The following is a 16,432-nucleotide window of genomic DNA, read 5'->3' as shown; positions in this document are numbered from 1 at the left end:
CATGAATGCAGATGGTTGCTTATGGAGAGGTTGTTATAAAAGAATGCCATTCTTGAGGTAGAAATGATAATATATGAAAGAGAATTCTAACATTGCTCATATTAATAGTTGTAATAACCGACCTACAACTGCCATTACACATTTCAAAGTTACAGTTTACAGATTTCAATGAGTTTCTATACAAAAGTTTAAATTAACGTAACCTTGAGAAGTAAAATCTTGACCATCATCATGACTTCTCATAAATTCTTTTCTGGATCAAAAATTGTTTTAGTAATTTTTTTAATGTGAAAAAATCTATGCTCATTTGGCTAAAATATACAATTTTCATTATTGGAAAAAATATTGTGCTTTTTAAGAACCATTGCAATGTGTGCTGTATATGACAACTTGTGTTTTTTGCAATCAGTCAATCCATGTTTGCAAGCCAAATTAAATCTACTAAAAAATATAAACTAAGGAGATACAAACAGAGCATCTACATCCAACCATAGATTTCATAACAAAATCAACTTTTTCTTTACTTGCAACCAAAATTAATATTACACACCCATATAAGTTCTAAGTCATTTAGGTTCTTAGTCAATAAAAACATGCACCAATGTCATTTTACAGCAGATCAGAAAAAACCATTATGCCTTATGTATCAATTTCATAAAATTGTCAAATTATAAAGTTTCAAAAATTATTACAATACTCTATTTTATATCATTATTCTTATTCAAACTGTGTTTTACTGTTGTTTCTTTTACTTTCCCATCTACATGGCAGCTATAGCTACATTGAAGGAAAAGTATGGTGATTGGTCAAAATTAGCACTCCAGAAAACCAAATAATGGCATTAAAATTTCCGGAACAAGTGTGCTTACATATGTTGGTATGTAAATCGCCTAATATCTCCAGAACTTCTTAATTGATTTTCACCAAACTTGGCTATAATATTTCTATATTAGGGGCATTGATGCTATTAAATTTTCAATTCAAAAGGTCACAGGGTGAGGGATACAAGAAGAAAAACAAAATCGTCTTCAGATTTTGCATAATTAAGGTTTTTTTATAATTTTGTGAATATTAATAAAGTAAACAACATTTGTAAAAAAAATGTTTTACTAAATTTCACACCCACCCTAAAAATGGTTTTAATTCTGAAGAGTTGTTTGGATTTTGGACTTTTCTGTTTCAATCAATTGCAATCAAATGGGAAGATCCATAACTAAATGTTACAACAGTCCTAAATTAAAAATTTCAACATACTGCGGCTAATCATTTTTGAGTTATGCGAGATACATATATACGTACAGACATCACGCTGAAACTAGTCAAAATGGATTCAGGGATGGTGAAAATGGATATTCCGTTGACATCTGAAAACCAAAATTTTTCACAATCACAATACTTTCTTTACTTTGTACAAGGAAGTAAAAAACATCTTTTGTGTAAAGATTTTCGCAACCCCGCTCCAAAAAATAGTAATAATTTTGAAACATTGTAGAAAGCAGTATAGTAGTCTTTTTCATTGCAGTTATTTCTATTAGGATCTCGTTGGATCCATAAATTTGTTCCCCATCAAAGTGCAGTCTTTACCTAGCCATCCCATCCCTTACACATCCCACTTAGCGACCGGACTACTGCTGTAGTCATTAGCTATGTTGTGAACTCACAGGTGAGTGGTAGAATTAAATAAATGAATATTAAAATGTAAAAATTTATTTCAAGAGGTCACTAGTACCGCCAGACCCATGCGAATGAAATACAGTATGTGCGTGCACTTTAGTTACAATCATTGAATTAAATAAACAGAAAATATTGTATTTAAATAAAATGATAATTTTTTTAAATTAAGTTGTATGTTTATGTATGTGTAAGCTGTGCATTAGAAAAAAAACTGTGTAATGGAAGGACCACTGAAAATTCATAAATAAAGAGAAGCCATTAATCATTATGACCCATTAAATCATAAATTTTACTAAAAATGTACAATGATTTCCTTAACTCAATTTTTAAATAAATTAAAGGTTCCACTAACGTCATATAAAGTAGGAGTGATTGGAAAAGAACAAAGTTACAAAAATCTAATAAGCATCGGTTGGCCATAATGAACTAAGTAATTTGTTTTACTACAGCAATTTTTTTTTTTTTAAATATAAGTCTACAAACATGACAAAATATTAATACCATTTATAATAATTCTAAGTTACAATGTACATCTTGAGATCTAATTCAAATAAAAGTATATTTAATTTATTACCTGTTAATAAACTCATCTTTTTTCTTGAAATTTTAATTGTAAAAAATTAAGGGGCGACTAATTTGACCAAGAGACTACTTAGAATAACTCAAATTAATCTGAGCAGTTTCATCCAAGTGAACATAAGTAATCAAGATCTAACTTGCAAAGGAATTTCCCATTTTTTATGTCAACTAAGTACTAGATTTCAATACTTTTAATATTCTACATCAACTATTTAACTCGGTATTTTCTAAACACTGCTGTTAGATAGAGACTTCATGTTAAAAGACTTTCAATTTATTTAATAAATCAAAGATAAAGTAACAGAAAGAATGATTTGATTTATTAATGTTTAAAAAAGGAAGCAGATATTGTTTAAGCTAAATTGTGGCAATTACATTCTAACTCAAGATATTACAAACGATACCAATATTTTGACATCATATCAAAAGATTCTAAATTTATTTAAAATATAAAGATATAGACAAAAAACAAATGATTACGCTATAGTTTAAAAAAAGCACCAATTCCTGAACAAGTTAGATCTATACAACTGTATTCTAACTATTTAAAGTGGATCCACCAACTTTATAAAAATTTAGCAGACAATTTATTGAATCATTAAATTACAGTAATTTTTTTTTATTTTCATGATTAATTTATATTTAATTAATGATTAAATCTCCTAAAAATTATTTTTAATTAATGATTAAATCTCCTAAAAATTAATTAGAATTTTCAAAGTAACTCTCCTTCCTCAATATTATCACATTCTAAAATTCTAAGTATAAATCCTAGGATTTATTTACCTAGATTCTAGGTACATCCTCGATCGATGACACATATGTCGTTAACAGAGATTTAATAAACACTACAATTATTCAGTAGTGGTCTTCTTGGAAAGAAAATATTAGCAGTCCAAATAATGGGCTGCTGAAGTCTGCACTGTAACTCTCCATGGTACTTAAAAGTTATTACGGTACTTATGTATTAACACCACCGCAGCTACAGCTTTATTTAAAAACAAAGTAGTGAATCGGATTTCGGTGGAAAATGGGCCGATATAGAGTTTAACATAGATTCAAAACAGTCTCTTTATTAATTTTAATAAATGGTTATTTATATTTATTAATTTTATAAATATAATTTAACCAAACTTAACCTACACTCGCTTCGCTCGCTAACCTTGACTAATTAACAGGAGGTGTTTTGATTTTTTAAATAATAAATAATTGCAATAACTGAATTTATTAAATAAATACTCAAAAAATTACGGTGTTAATTAGTCAAGGTTAGCGAGCGAAGCGAGCGTAGGTTAAGTTTGGTTAAATTATATTTATAAAATAAATAAATATAAATAACCATTTATTAAAATTAATAAAGAGACTGTTCATTTTCCACCAAAATCCGATTGACTACTTTGTTTTTAAATAAAGCTGTAGCTGCGGTGGCGTTAATATGTAAATACCGTTATTACAATTATAAACAATTTCTTTACCAAGAGTTTTGTATATATTTTTATATTTAAAAGTATGCTAATTACAATTAAGTTCACTGAGAAGGTAAAAAAATAATCATATTTCAGAAAAATAACAGCTTTAATTTTAAGAAAATTACAAGAGAACTAATGTAAATTGTTTTATATATATTAATGGAACAGATAAATTAAAATAACACTAAATCAAATGTTATTCGCACAAAATGATATTAAATTCTAAGTAAAAATCAATATAATATTATATTAATAAACAATTTCACACAAATTATTTTTGAATACAAATTGCTATACCACTCCAATATTAAATATACATACACAAAAAATAAACATTTACAAATACATATTAATATAGCACATAAGTGTTCATCTGGCCTTCAACTTGGACATAAATACATACAATCACTATTTTGGCGGATAATTAAATAAATAATACATTAGAGGCAAACAGTCTTTTTAATCATTATTTAACTCCTGTTATACCTATTACCTTCACCACGTCTATGTTCATCCTTATATTCATCCATCTTTCTTGTCCTTTCCAATAACTCAGGATCATCACTTTCAATCTTCATTTCTAATTCGGCTTGTTCTTTCTCTTTTTGTTTGTCTGGATTTTCCATTGCTGTTATATTTTGTAACGACATCATTTTTGAAGGATCAGGAAAACTGGAAAAACATTACATTACACAAACAAAATTTAAAAAAATGTTTAATGACTAATGTTATACAAGGCTATACCAGGCACAACATTCATCCCTTCTTACATGACATCTCTTTTCTAACTTTTAAGTTATTAGAACATCTATTAATAACAACTTCAATGGTTTCTCCAGAAAATGTTATTTGAGCAATTGAAATATAAATCAGATTGATACTTACACTTATAATGAACAATAAAGACCCCAAAACAGATTCTTAGTGCACCTCATTCCACAGAATCAAAAAATACTCTTTGGGTGAATAATCTGTGCTAAAAAAATACAGAAAACTAATAAAATTATTTCTCACTAGATTGGCAAAAAACCCCAAAAATTCAATCTCAGAATTGCATTAAACAACTGTCACAAATAAAATCAATTCTGTTCTCCTTAATATAAATAAATTGTTTTTGTTAACCCTTTCAATGCCAGGATATTTTTCTTATACACTACCTTAAAATACCCACCCAAATGAATATGCCCAATTATTTATATAGTGCCAACCCATATTTTAACAATATGCTGACTATTTTTTTAAATGTTGTAACTTCATTATTCTATGACTGAATTGCATAATTTTTTCTTATCAATAATAAAATATAGTTAATGAAAAAATAAAAATATATTTCTATGCAATTACAAAAAAAATTTCAAATAGATTTTACTTAACAAAAATGTTTTTCAAATTTTCCAATTTGTTGTTATAGAAGTCATTTCAAAAAAATAGTTTAAATTTTTTTTATTCACAATATACTAAACTACATTTTATTTTCTACAGAGCAACCAATTTTTGGGGCCTTTTTCCACTTAAAGAACAAATTTACACAGATTTTTCTAGAACTGCACAGTTTATTAATTTTAATACTATTTACAAGCAAGTAGTATTATAATGATTTCAAACTTTAAAAAATTGTTCTGATATTTCTTGTTGATATTAACACAAGTATATTGGTAAAATAGCAATCTATCACTAAAATTCATTGTTTGAGAAATTCCTACGCTAATATTATTATTTTATACAAAAAAAACACACAAATTCTTTTTAACGTGAATGCAAAAATGGTAGCATTTGGTGAGAATCTCTTTTTTGCATATTCTGCATATAAGTGTAGAAGATTTCTTTCTTTTTCCTCTTACTTTTGGTACTTGCTGCACTGCAGATACAACAGTTCTTTTGTTTGCCTTGTGGAATTCTTTCAACGTATTTATCTACACCCATAACATCACCACTTCCTTGCTGTCTATGGGTTGCTTAGGATGAGATACACTAGGTCTGTATTTTTTCTATTGGAGCCACTCTTTGAACAATTCAACAACTAATAAGATAGTAGAAGTCCAATCTGGAAAGAGGTTGTTAAGAATTATACATATATAGAACATATGAATTCAGCACCATATGACCAAATATGTAAGTCAATTTTTTCCTAAAACTTGATTGTTTTAGGGTCATCTAAATATTGAGAAAGCATTTGATTATGTAAATCTACTCTCCCCATAAAATCATTATTATTTTAGGTTTATTTATACAGTGTTTCCTGTTGCTTATTTTTTATTCATATACTACAATGGAATTTGTCGATAACAACAGTACTTTTTTCTTTTGGGGTTTTTTCTCTGTATTTCAACATTAACATGGAATTTTTTCTTTTACACTTTTATTGTCCCAACTGGAAATATGCGTTTCATATTTGGTGGAATACCTTTTCGACTCAAACACAGTGTATCAGTTATAACTTGATAATTCCAATAATTTGACAACTGTAAATGACAATCCTTTTTCTTGAATTTCTTGTTTTCAGACCCTTTGACACCTTTACAAATAAAAAAATTTAAACAACATTGTGAAAAGCATTACATATCATCCCAAGTTTTATGCCAAACCTGTAGTGTTTCTTCAGTATGTATTGGAGCAATTAACTGCGTTTTAATCCCAACCATGCTGTCATCAATAAAGACATACTTGTCTCAAATAAAATAACATTTGGATGTATGATTCATGCAGTCTATAAAACGCTGGAACCATGCATATCGATTACAGTTACTGTTACTATATGTTACTCTCTGTAACTCACTATCACTCATAGGTGATCATGCTTGCTTCATTTTATTCAAACATACTGCACATTGAAGAAATACTGCACTAATAACCAAAGACACTGACAACACAAATAAACAATAACTCAATCTCAATACAACTGACAAACATAAATAATATATGTGAACATACAAAGGGAAATATATCATAAAACCTAAACCAGTCAATTGCAACCATATACGGTCTGATGATGTTATATTCATGATTAAAACAATGAGAAAACTATTTCTAATGACTAAAAATAAACCGTGTAACTACAATTTGAATTTGATATTTGAAAAATAATTTTTCCTAGCATCCTATTTTCAGGACATTGGCACTATAAGAGTTAATAAGCAAAAGCCTGATTCATACATTGCAGAAGTGTGAATATTACTTTAAAAAATTAATTCATTAAATGGTGCTGGACTAAATATTTGGGGTTCACCACCACAATAACAAATAAATAAAAAATACTATATTACCATTAGTAACATAGTGTTGTTCTCTATTGAGCAATACTATATTACTAATGGTATATGAACATTTATCAACAGTAAGAATTTATACTTTTTTTTAGACATTCTTCATGTTCAATTGATTCTAATTTATTTCATGCTTCCTAATTAAGAATGCACATTATAATTATTATTATTTTTAATTGTGGAAGCGAGAGAATGATACCCCAGGACCCTTCATCAGTCTTAAGGCAAATGTGAAAAATCTGATGACCTAATATTTAGTATAGCTCACAGAAAACTAATCGTGTGTGACCAATTATTGGACTGTTGAGTGCCGGAACCATGACAAACATATCAGAAATGTCAATAACTCAAAAAGACAGACTCAAAAGCGGTAAGTAGAAATGAATCACATTTTAGAATGATGATTTACAGTCTGGGAACTGACAGCAAATTTGATGGAGGATATCACCAAAGAGTAAATCTATAGCATAAAGATGAATTCAAATGATCCATATCCACAGTTAGCAAGCAAGGATATCTGTTTACCTTGAGCTGAAGAGAAGGTGATTAGGTTTTTAAAGTAATATCTTCCCCAGGCTTTGTTCAAGTTACCTACTCTGAATTCTGATGCCTATTACTTACAATTAATTTTAATGTAGCTATTATTTTAGGCAATTAAGAATTTTAGTTCTGTCCACAGCTGAATTAATCCATTAAAACATTTTGGTCCTGTAATAGAAAACATAAAAGGCTTGTTTTTAAAGTAAGGTAGTTTCTGGATTTGTGTAGCTCAGTTATTTTAATCAACATTAAGCTGTTAGCAACAACCATCTAATCATGTTGTTGTAAATTGTTTATATTCAACCATTTATGTTTCAATTGTGGATTTATAGTAAGCTACATACAATTCAAGATCCCGTCGAGTGTGAAGTACAAAGAGTAAATTGATTTTTGATAGCAAAAAACACTTCTGCAGCTGAAATTCACAGGCTAATTTGTGATATTTACAGAATGAATGAATGTTCAAGATGATAAACATAGCCATCAGTGACCATTGGTCACCAACCACTGATGATACAGATATTTGATTAAAAAAGTTGATGAAAAGATTTTAAAAAAATCTATGCTTCACCATGTAACAACTGTCTGACGTTTCACAATCTTTGATTTATGAAGTTTTGACTGAAAAATTGGGCTATAAAAAAATATCTGCCAGATGGGTACTGAAGATGTCAACCAACACACATAAAGATATGCACTGCAGTGCATAAATCTTTGCAGTGAGATGATGAATTACTTGATAACACTGTTTCTGGAGAAGAAACCTGAATTTCTTATTCAGATGTCAAGAAAAAGCAGCAGTCAGTGGTGACAATCATCATCCAGACCAAAGAAGTTCAAACAGAATGTTCAGAAAAGAAGCTTATGGCTACAGTGTTTTTTTATTTGGACAAAAAGTGTGTCTTGTCAAACTTAGTGATTACACAACTACACTGAATGATGATATGTATTGAAAAACGTTAAAAAATGTTAAAAGAACTATTAAAAAAAATGATGAGATTCGTTTTTGCATGAAAATGCCTGGCCACACATGGCAAATCAGAGAGGCAATTGGAAAATTTTTAATTAAAATTTTCAATTATCCACCCTGCAGCCCTGACTTAGCCACCATCAGTGATTGTTTTATTTTTCTTCACCTTAAACAGTGACTTGCATTGCAAAGGTTTAATGATGATGATTGTGACAAATTGAAAAATGGCAGTACTGCATAATTTAGGTTACTGGCGACAGAATTTCTTAAAGAGCTAATGAAACACTCTGAAAAATGGGTTGAAAACAGTTACAAAGAAAAGTATTAAATAAATATACTTTTTATGAGTAAGTAATAAAATCTGCTCATATTTTTCACTTTTTTTTTGTGTCAAAACGTAGTTTACTGTAAAACTCACCTTGTACATAAGAATGTAAACCACAAAAAAAAAACTTTTTTTAATGAATTTAAAACAACCAGATAGGTTATTATCACCTAAAAGACCAAGGATAACAGGAATGCCGCCATATGGGTTAACTATATACACCAAATACAAAATGTCACAGAAAAGCTGTAAAAGATAAAGTAAATGTTTAAGTATTGTATGCAATAAGTAAAAAGTACAGTAATTATAAAGGGACCCACAAACCAAATATGTTGAATATGGAGAATATGTAAACCATGATATAAATAAAATCCATCTGTCAGACATGTTAAATTAAGTAAAAATAAAAAAAATTCTTAGAGTACTGTAATTTTTAAATACACACAATCTCATTCACACAGCGAAATACATGTATTACACTGCAACTAATCCAGTGCTTACAAATGATACTTCCACAACACCCCACACTCTCTGTAGAAGCAACACATCGTAAATAAAGCATATGAGGTAAGAATAACTTATTAAACAAGTTATTTGTTCAATAAGCATCCACATGGTTCAAGTGCATACATAGATACTTGGATGCAGTTGACCTTTAGATAGCTTTCTGCATATTAAGAGCATTTATAGAGTACAGTAAACAAAAACTCAGTGAAGGTGCAGCATGGATTAAGTACTAGCCTCTTTAAATCTTGACATAAATTTGCTCTTTTCTTATCAAAAAGAATTCTAAAAGTATTTTCTACCAAAACTAAAATATCTAATCCTCTACTAAAATTTTAAAATTAATGAAAAATATCTCAAACATGCTTATTCAATAATGTTTACTTACTCGCCATCTCGAATTTTCTTTTCATAAAATTCTTGTACAGTCATAGTTGGTAAACTTGGGTACCCGGCGCCAAAGACTTTCTTTTGTACTTCATCTCTAGTGATAATGATCGGTACTAATGGCTTTGGTTTGGGAATATTTGCCCTTCTCTTTTCCTCTGCGCCTGACATAGATTCCTCTCTTTTTACTTGAGCCATATGTTTTAGAATTCTTTTTTCTGCTTCTAAGGCATCGAGTTCCTCTAGACCTTTAGACACGTAAGATTTGATAATAGATACATAATACTTTCTTTTCATTTCATCATTGTCCGTCGTGTCAAGATATTTCTTCATAGATTCAATATCAGCTTCTAAAGCTTTTTGTTCATGATATTCTTTTATTTTTGAAGCACGTCGTCTAGCTGCAGCCTCTAAATTGAACCTCACAGGCTGAGGCCTTGATCCAGTAGGTTCTGAATCCTCTTCATTGAGTGCAGGTGGAGGAACTTCAACATCCGTGATATTATAATCTTTGCATCTTTGTAAAAAATCTCTGAAGTAAATTTCAGCAGTCTGTACTACTTCTGATCTTTCTCTAGAAGTTAATTTTAATGTAAGTGTTCCAAGAAGGGCAGGTAAAAGAAATAATTTAACATCTGCTGTTGCCACTTCTTCTATAGATTCATTATTACTAAAAACATTAACCAAGGAAGTTAAACGGGTAGCATTTTCCAAAATCTGCATACATTGTTTGATTTTTGTCTGAAAAATAAACAAAATGATCTAAGCAACATGTGCACTTACACTTAAAAATTAATTACTTACTAATATGGCAATTAAATGTATAACAGGAATTGCCACCACCAGATTTCCACCAGATTTCAGGTTTTCAGAAGCATTCAATAAATTATTATGATTGGTAAAGTGCACATGCCTCTTATTCAGTTTTCAAAAAATGCTTTTTGGAAAGATTACTATGTGTTTTGAAAAGTTTATTAATAGTAAAGCAACAGTTAACGGATTTACCTTAAAAATATAAACTAAAACTTCAGAATTAATTTTTTATTTAAAGTAATATACTTTCCACAGAATAATGTAAATCAATAATTACAATAAAAGTTTATAAAAAGTTTTATTACTACTATAAAGAGAACAATTCAATGATGATCATTTGATTTAACAGAAATAAAAGTTTCAAGAATGCAGTCGAGTTCCTAGAAATTTATACCAATAAATGTTATAGCTGGATTTTTACTGAGAAATTAATATGCGAGAATAAAGAAACCTATAAGGTATTAAAAAGACTTCCAGGGAAGAAAATTGTCATCCATATATGGATTTTTTTTAAATAATATTATGGTGGACTCATGTCTGAACTTTCCATTAGTCTTACACATCAAATCAGTCACAATCTTTCTCAAAAACCCAAGTGCAAAATGAGTATCCCTCTGTCTGAGCAAATCAGGTGGATATCTATTTATTCTGCTTAAGAAACATAATACTACATTTTGTTTCAAATTAAACTCTATTGATGATGGTTTCTTAAGAGGTAATTTTTATCAAACACTATAATTTGCTTAATCTTTGATCATGATCATTGAATTTTTGGGATAACGGAAAAATTGATTGGACTTCAACTGTTTGATTACAATTTCAACTCAAATTCAAATTATTTAACAAACATTTCATTAATTTCAGCAATTCAAAACATGCATGGCCTTCAACAACACAACTATGTTTTTAAATAATATTCCAGTGCCCTAGCAATTCAGCTTTCGTTCAGCAGACAAGCACTGAGGGATCCTGTAGATCAAAATTTTTATTTTCTACAAATTGTTTTACAGAATTTGGAATACTAAATTTACTGAATACCAGCAGCTTGTAGCATTTCCTTGCATGTTACTCAATCTTTTGAAGTTTTCAGATTTGAATCATTGTTTATGCTTACATGTCCTTCATCAAAATGAATAGCCCACCATTGACTGTCCAATCACCACACACATTTTTGGCCTACTGCAAGTTTGTATCATTTTTTGCTAATAAAATCTCAATCTTGAAACAAGATCATTGATCTCAAATGTACACAGCATCCAAATTAATTGCAATGCCATTTCTAACATCAGCGAATTTTAAATGGTACACACACATATACTAATCTCTCAAGTCTTTTAAGTGCTAATGCCATTACTTTTCACTAGGACGGCATCAACTCAACATTGAGCATTATTTATGAAAATAATTTAATTTACACACATTTAATTACAATCTTTATTCAATTAATATAAAAACATCAACACACTAATTCAAATATTCCCCAGCTGGGATGTAATACATCTAAATACAGGTTTGAAAAAAACAAACACAGAATTTTTCTTTTCTTTTAAAATTAAATCATGATAATAAAACATGTTAAAACTTTAAATCTACTGATGTGGAAATATGGACAAAAATTCCATTCTTTATCTAATAAATTTTTAAACATTACTTAATACAATAGAAAAAACTTAATGACTTTCAAGAAAAATATATCTTTATATTTTAATAACACACCTATCAAATAGACAAAACATACTAAAAAGTTTTACAAGCCAATGCATGGTTGCATTAGCAATATAACAGACAAAACATACTAAAAAGTTTTACAAGCCAATGCATGGTTGCATTAGCAATATAACAGTATGTATGACACATCCATGTGGTGGATCAGGTAGAAATGGTTAGCACATAACAAACAAAGATGCCTGGGTAGGCAGTGCTATGAATAATAGTGTGATTATAATTACTATCAAAACAATGTAGTATTTCACAATGAGAAAGAGAGGATGGATGATATCCTTCTGGTAGTTTTAATATAATTTATTAAAATTATTTTAATTATTGTTACCATTACTAAGATAAGAAGGATTAATTTTGAGTACAATTGTGGTAGAAGGTGCTAGAGAAATAGTTATAGTTAATGTATCATGTATTGTAACACAGCCAAGTTAATAATCAAGAACATTTGTAAAATGGTTTTACAAGAAAATGATACAAATTTACAATTTGACTAGGTGTCAGACATGTTGGCTAGGCCACCAGCCTTCAGTCTTTCCCAACCATATCGATTAGTCAAAGATTGATAACACAATTATTTAATTTGAACATCGACATTACACAACAAAAGCCCTACTTTTTATTATTTGTTTAGTTTTCTGTCTGCTTTCTATTTATGAAGCAATTATTAACAAGTATTTAAAGCATTTATAAAGGAAGTTATTAGGCTTATGCAGCTATATTCTGATATAAAGTCTATAAATAATATTCTATATATAAAGTCTGTGTTATTACATTTATATACATAATTATTACTGAACATTTATAATTTTTCATGGAAGCTAGTACACTTTGGTTATTAGTGACACACTAACTGATACTAATCATAAAGTTATACTATACTTTATGTGGTATCGGAGAAATGCCAGGTTCATTGTAAGTTAATAGATATTAACTGTAAGATACATGGTGATTGATACACCTGCTTACTTTTCTCCCATCTTGGTTTAAGTACTGCATTTTTTCTTTCTTTATTTATTATACCTATTATTTAAACATGCTGATAATGAAAATTGGGAAAAAAAACAAATGTATTTATAATCAAATCAACCAAGCCAATCATCTTATATGTATATACATATAAACATTATATAATGTTTTTTAAACCAAGTTTTATTCATATTTAGTCAGTAATTTATAATGCTTTAATGTAAACTCAGTCAACCAAATAAAATCAACTTGAAAGAATCAGTGAAAGGACTAAAGATTGTCTAACAGATAACCGTAACTACACGATAACTTTGACTGAATAACAAAATAATTTAAATAAACTACAAAGGTTACAACCAAACCAAAAGGGTCCAGTGTGATAAGAACTTTGCCTTTTTGGCACACCACATCAAACAGCCTATAACTCTTTGTCAAAATTACATCCTCACCAAGTTACACAGTTACAAGTTCTAAAGATGAGATGTTAAATGGGGCTTCAGTTTACACATGACACTAACATAAGAGCACTCAAAAATGTTTCTGCGTAATAATTTTTCACAACAGTCCAGATGTACATAACATGTTTAAGGAAAGGATTAAATAAATTTAACAGCCATTAAAACAACCATCTTAGGCTGTTTTAATGAGTAAAAGAAAAAATACAAGTTACATCTTTTGTTGCCTATCATAAATTTATTACATTTAACAATTAGGTGTAATATTCAGGTAAGTCATTTAATACAAAGCGCTAATGAACAGTAGTTTTAATTACATTATAAAAAAACTTGGGTATGTCAGGCAATGAAATTAAATTAGACTTCTTTTGGCTTCAGAACTGTAATGTTTTAATTTAATAGTTTTCTCTGAATATCCTTTAAATACAAATTCTAAAAACCTGTTGCTCAAGAGGATTGTTTATAAAGTTTATTCATCAAGCACATAATATTATCCAGTCAATATAATCTTTCTATTTCGTACAACACTTCATCAGAATTACAAATCAAAACACAAACGTACAAATCACGGTTTTCAACAGTATCTGCAGCTTGCATAACATTTGTGACCATTTTTCTGCATAAATTTAATTCGTTTTTAAACATAAATTAACGCTACAAGAAACGATAAAATATTATTATTAAAAAGTACCTGTACAGTTAAACTGTTCGTTGGTTCATCAATATTATTTAATGTCTGAAATAAAGACCACCCTTCATCAAATAAATCTGAAAGCTTCTGTTGATCCTCGTTCGTTTCATTAGACGCCATATCTAACATAACCTCAACATAAAAATTTGCAAAAAATGTTATAATCGCGGCATGAAACCAACCATTGCCATATAAATCTTTTAAGGCTACGTGCCACAAATAAAACCAAGTACATACGCACAAGCACCGCTAACTTTAAAATGACGCAACATTCTAAAAAAATCTACATCATCAATCGTAGCTAATCGCATTAATTGGGGTAATGCTAGTACCGAAAAATGAATAGGACATCGGCGATCAACTGCAGTAAAATGCTGCATTACATCAGCTGTGATAAATAGAAAGCAAAGTAAAATACCTAGAACACATATTAACTAAAAAATTCCAATATCAAAACTGGAGAGGTATCAAATAACGGTCAAGTTCAGTTATTCTTAGTTCTCAAGTTCAGAATCACTGCGGTAATATAAAAATATGTCTTAAATACTAAATCATCAACACAGAAATAAAAATAGAACTTAGTATCATCAGTAACAAAACCAAACCTATTTTTCAAAAAAAAAAATTTAAATAGTTGGCTAGTGGAATGTTCATTCATTAGTCAAACATTACAGACAATTACTTAATGTACAAGCAGTAAAAAATTAATGCATCATTATACACCAACTGAAATTCATTTATCAGTCTTGACTGATAAATAGATTTTCTAAGTTGTGGGAAAATGTTATTTTTATTATATTTTAACAAAGCGTGTCAAACACTGTTATATTTCTTTGTAAATAATAGCTTAATAACAAATGTAGCAACAAAAAATTGTGCTTGCTTTTGATATTACATTCCATTTGTAATATTTTATTAATTAACCCAATTTTAGTAAGTACTACAGGCTGAATTTCCAAGGAAATTGTCAGTATTCTCTTCCCTCTGCTTCAATAAACCATTGTTATCTTAGTTTAAATAATCTTTATTTTAAAACAGAAATTTTTAAAGGTTAACCTATCCTGTAGAATTTCTCAAGCCTACTGATTTTTTTTTAAATATCAGATGCTTGTGTGAAGAATATATCTTGTGGTTTACAAAAAAATTCTGCATATGTACACTGTACAAAGTTTGAAGAAAGAAAGACCAAACACACATGGTCAGAGAAGAGGAAAAAAATTCTCCTGAAGATGAAAAAATTCTGGGAAGAGAAGAAAAAAAATTATGTTTAGTGTGATCCTTAGTAGCCAAAATGAAATCAAAAAAACAATATTTAAAAAAAAAAGTCACTCGTAGAGTATTTAATAACCCTTAACAGACATTAAACGTCTGGGGGACAGATATGAAATTAAAAACCTGTACAGTTTACATTCACTCTAAAATTATGCACCACCCTCCCCTCTACCTTTCAGTCAGGTGGCAAACTTTGTCCAGTGCAAGTGGTTGGTATTTCTGATGATCATTGCCCTTTCCAGGTGTATTTGTTATCTCTGTTCCATCTAGGAGATGTATTGTGTTGAATGGTTCTACTTCCATCTCAGAGATGTACTGTGTTCCTTGAGTGACTTATTTTGTAACTTTTTCCAATGACTTTTATTGGATTTATATTGATATTAATTGTGTAAATAATGTCTTAAACATATTTTAAAATAAAACATGGAGTCTAATGATTCTGATATTCCTGGCCCTTCATATAGGAAACTAGTTGCCAATAAAGTTTGTGCAAGTGCTCAGAATTTTTAAACTGATCTTCAAAATTTGGTATGTGATGTATTGAAGGACCTGGTTCAGAATTTGATTCTTATGATAGTGATAAGGATCCATACTATCAAATTGATAGTGACCATAATTCTGATTCGGAGCAGGAGACAGATGAAAATGAGTATTGGCCAAGAATCTGTAGATGCAGGAGATTTTCCCACAACTTAGAAAATCTATTTATCAGTCAAGACTGATAAATGAATTTCAGTTAGTGTATAATGAAATTATTTATAAAATCAGAATTTCTAAAGTCACTAAATGAATATCACATGAA

General features: G+C 29.1%; 1 protein-coding gene across 1 annotated transcript; it reads right to left on the bottom strand.

Moving 5' to 3' along the window:
* Nucleotides 1–3,809: 3,809 nt before the first annotated feature.
* Nucleotides 3,810–14,674, bottom strand: Tap42 (immunoglobulin binding protein Tap42). Its single transcript, XM_075357061.1, has 3 exons — nucleotides 14,359–14,674; nucleotides 9,713–10,452; nucleotides 3,810–4,394 (listed from the first exon to the last, which is right to left on the bottom strand). Exons 1-3 carry the CDS (start codon nucleotides 14,485–14,487, stop codon nucleotides 4,193–4,195), a joined length of 1,071 nt encoding a protein of 356 aa, XP_075213176.1. The 5' UTR covers nucleotides 14,488–14,674; the 3' UTR covers nucleotides 3,810–4,192.
* Nucleotides 14,675–16,432: the final 1,758 nt, after the last annotated feature.

Source organism: Lycorma delicatula, chromosome 1, assembly GCF_047948215.1.
Source record: "Lycorma delicatula isolate Av1 chromosome 1, ASM4794821v1, whole genome shotgun sequence".
In the NCBI taxonomy this organism is placed as follows: Eukaryota; Metazoa; Arthropoda; class Insecta; order Hemiptera; family Fulgoridae; genus Lycorma; species Lycorma delicatula.
The sequence above is the reverse complement of the archived record's forward strand: the minus strand, read 5'-3'. Positions and strand labels throughout refer to the sequence as shown.

What these genes read in the sequence shown, in the direction of transcription:
- Tap42 (XM_075357061.1), bottom strand. Translation starts at nt 14,487, where the DNA reads ATGTTAGATATGGCGTCTAATGAAACGAACGAGGATCAACAGAAGCTT. An exon ending in CGAACAGTTTAACTGTACAG is followed by an intron (nt 10,453 to 14,358) that starts GTACTTTTTAAT and finishes TTTATTTTTCAG; the next exon opens with ACAAAAATCAAACAATGTAT. An exon ending in AAGAAAATTCGAGATGGCGA is followed by an intron (nt 4,395 to 9,712) that starts GTAAGTAAACAT and finishes ATGTTTTTCCAG; the next exon opens with TTTTCCTGATCCTTCAAAAA.